The sequence below is a fragment of the Lampris incognitus genome, chromosome 20 (assembly GCF_029633865.1).
Source record: "Lampris incognitus isolate fLamInc1 chromosome 20, fLamInc1.hap2, whole genome shotgun sequence".
NCBI classification, from domain to species: Eukaryota; Metazoa; Chordata; class Actinopteri; order Lampriformes; family Lampridae; genus Lampris; species Lampris incognitus.
In genome coordinates, this window is record NC_079230.1 from 5546169 (window position 1) to 5549657 (window position 3489).

Here is a 3489-nt window from a genome sequence, read left to right on the forward strand (position 1 = left end):
ACGTAACGTAACGTTATTGGCGTAACGTTACGTTATTGACGTAACTTTACGTTATTGACGTAAACGTTTCTGCGGCGTCTCCAGAAGCCCGCTGAGCAGATAACCGTGTTGTAAAACGCTGGACGATGTTTATAACTTGTCATGCATGGCTACAGTGGTACCACGGCCAGCGCCATTTTATGTCTCTATACTCGCAAGGTTTTACCCCCTTTCAAACGTGATTGTTATGTTTGTTCTACTTCTAGAGCACCGTTTAGCATCTTCATGTGTTAGCCAGATGAGAAGGCTTTCTGGATTCTTCGTGGGTTCCCGTATGGAAAGTTGAAACGCGTTGCGAGAGGAACGTGCGAGGACTCGTAGTTTTGTGGCAGCACAATGGCTCGTAAGTGGCACAGCGCCCTCTACTGGTGTATTTGATAAGATAAAGGTTCTGGGCCGAAATGCTCCATTTTTCTCAAATGTTATCTGGCGGTATATAATAATCATTGGGAAATGTTTCTGATTTTTGGAACTTACTGATACAAGCCTAGTACATATTCAACCATCTTTTAATTCCTCACCCCGTCGTGTGGGCGCGAGTACCTTTTTTATGCCTTACATCCGTGATAGAAGTCTCTTCTATCTCCAGTTTTTGTACGGATTTATTTATTTTTTCCTGCTTTAGGCGGTCGAGTCCCACCAGGTTCTGGCATGTCTGTTGTGGGTCCTCTGGAACGTATAGGACTGAACGCGATCATGTTTAAAGCTCATTGGGATTGCCTTCGAGCTCCACCGCAGAACTTTGGTCCCTCCACGAGCCGACGTACAGCCTCAGACACACACACACACACACACACACACACACACACACACACACACACACACACACACACACACACACACACTCACAAACAGAATTATTGTATAAATATAAGACATTTTATATCAGGCAAGCCCTGTTTATTAGTGCAGTCCTGTATCACAGGGTTTCACAGTGTTTTACATTCTGAGTATAAACAGTAGAAGACAGCTGATGACACTGTCTGTCCATAGACCCTCAATAGAACTCCACAGAGGAATAAAACTAATGGAGGGGAAGTCATTGCAGGGGCTATTCCTCTTCCAGGACAGATGGACGTACGATATATGTTGGCACCAGTTGGACAGAACAGACAGTGTGCGAACAGATTTAGACACAAAACACCCGACGGCGTCACGCGGTGACGCTTGGTGATGTGCACAGTTCGGTCTTTGCGTATTTCATTTTATTTGCCTTATAATTGTTCATCTATCTGCATGTCATTTAATCCATTTGACCTCCTGCAGGTGATGCAGCATCCCAGCGAGGGCGCTCAGGTCCTCGGGCTCCACAGCCAGCTGAAGGACGCCTCCGTCCCTGTGGCCGAGGTCCGCGTCTACTCTCTGTCCAGCCAGCCCATCGACCACGAGGGCCCCAAGGCCAAGATGTCAGGTGAGCACCAGGGGACCGGGTGGGGTGTGTGTGTGTGTGTGTGTGTGTGTGTGTGTGTGTGTGTGTGTGTGTGTGTGTGTGTGTGTGTGTGTGTGTGAAATGTACAGAGAAATGAAGCAATTAGATGAAACATGTCAGCTGTTAGGAAACGTCTCAATGTCTGGTTTGTGTTCTCATTTAACAAACACTGTCTACCTTCACCAAATATTTTTAACCTTTATCAAATCTCCTTTATCAAATACTATTCTCCTTTATTAAATACTATTCTCCTTTATCCAATACTGTTCTCCTTTATTAAATACTATTCTCCTTTATCTCCCTCTGACTCCCCGTCTGCTGCTCTCTCCATCTTTTTTCTTTATCATGCCTTTCATCTTCCTGTCTCCTCTCCTATACTGCCTCAACCAATCTCTCTCTCTCTCCCTCTCCTCCCTCTCCCTCCCTACCTCTCTCCTTCTACCTCCCTCTTGCTCTCCTTCCCTCTCTGTCTCCTTCCCTCTCTCTCTCTGCCCCCCCCCCGTCTCTCTCTGTGTCGCCAGATCGTTCTCCAGACATTGATAACTACTCAGAAGAAGAGGAAGAGAGCTACTCATCAGAGCAGGAGGGCAGCGACGACCCCATCCATGGACAGGTGTGTGTGTGTGTGTGTGTGTGTGTGTGTGTGTGCGTGTGTGTGCACCAACCCAGCACCCACATGTTTCATTGTGTTTACATGCCTGTGTTTACATGACTCCCTCTCTCTCTCGGTTTTTTCTCAAGCTATGTGGTGTGGATGTGAGAGATGGCACCTAGGGGACATGAATGAATGGGATCAGAGAGCAGAGGATGAGACAGAGAGAGACAGAGACAGAGACAGAGAGAGAGAGAGAGAGAGACAGAGAGAGACAGAGAGAGACAGAGAGAGACAGAGAGAGACAGAGAGGAGCAGGCAGACAGCAGGGAGAAATAAGAGACCAGCAACAAGGCTTTGGAGGATGGGAGAATAGATTGAATGGGTGGAGGGGGGAGCGAAGGAGGAGAAAATGGGAGTGGTAAGATGTGGAAGAATACAGTTGAGAAAGCAGTGTGTGTGTGTGTGTGTGTGTGTGTGTGTGTGTGTGTGTGTGTGTGTGTGTGTGTGAGCAACAGAACACCATGAAGAATGTGACAACTTATGAAACCGATGTTTGTTTTGGGTCGTTATGCCACTGTATTGTTAATAAACACACTGTAGTGTTTATAAACACACTGTATTGTTTTTATAAACACACTGCATTGTTAATAAACACACTGTATTGTTTATAAACACACTGTGTTGTTTTTATAAACACACTGTATTGTTTATAAGAGTGTGGATACCTGCAGTCAGTTGAGACTGCAGAGGTCACTTAGCTGAGTGATGAAAGGTGTCTGTCAGTAAACGTTGTGTCCAGATGAACTGATTCAACTTTCTTTGAGTTTCCTACCTGGGTTACTGAGCTGCATCAACACAATGTGACAGCTTTTTTCTGTTTTGGGTTTTTCTTTTGAAAAATGTATTTACGACGCCTTTTTTCACATTGGCTGCACAATTATACTTCCAATCACTCGTTCAATACATGATCTCTCTCTCTCTCTCTCTCTCGCTCAGTATCTCTATGATGAAGAGGACGAGGTGAGGAAGAAGAAACCAAGGAGGAAGCTTGCTTCTAATGCTGCCATCACCAGGGTGAGAAAAACTCCTTTTTCAGGGTCCTCCATTTATCCCCCCCCCCCCTCCCTTCATTCTCTCGCTCCCTCTCTGTAAAGCTGTTGGCAGCAGACCTGTTTTGTGAAAAGCTCTTCAGAAGTGAATTGGATTTTTGGTAAGACTCGACACACTACCCCTCCCTCTACCTCTCACCTTAGCCAACTCCTCTCTCTCCGTCTCTCTCTCTCTCTCTCTCTCTCTCTGTCACTCTCTCACTCTGTCTCTCACTCTGTCTCTCACTCTCTCTGTCTCTCTCTGTCTCTCTCTACATACTCATTGAGCGAGCTGTAAAGCCGTCTTTTCTCTCACTGCTCGGGATGTTTGTAACTTG

The 3489-nt window shown here is 46.0% G+C and overlaps 1 protein-coding gene across 1 annotated transcript in view; it reads left to right on the forward strand.

Moving 5' to 3' along the window:
* The first annotated feature begins 1275 nt into the window (after window positions 1-1275).
* LOC130130967 (phosphofurin acidic cluster sorting protein 1-like) overlaps window positions 1276-3489 on the forward strand; it is a 31790-nt gene continuing 29576 nt past the window's right edge. Inside the window, exons 1-3 of the mRNA XM_056300831.1 lie at window positions 1276-1450; window positions 1990-2081; window positions 3060-3137. Coding sequence (XP_056156806.1) covers window positions 1276-1450; window positions 1990-2081; window positions 3060-3137 — 345 coding nt within the window. The remainder of the gene's footprint in view (window positions 1451-1989; window positions 2082-3059; window positions 3138-3489) is intronic.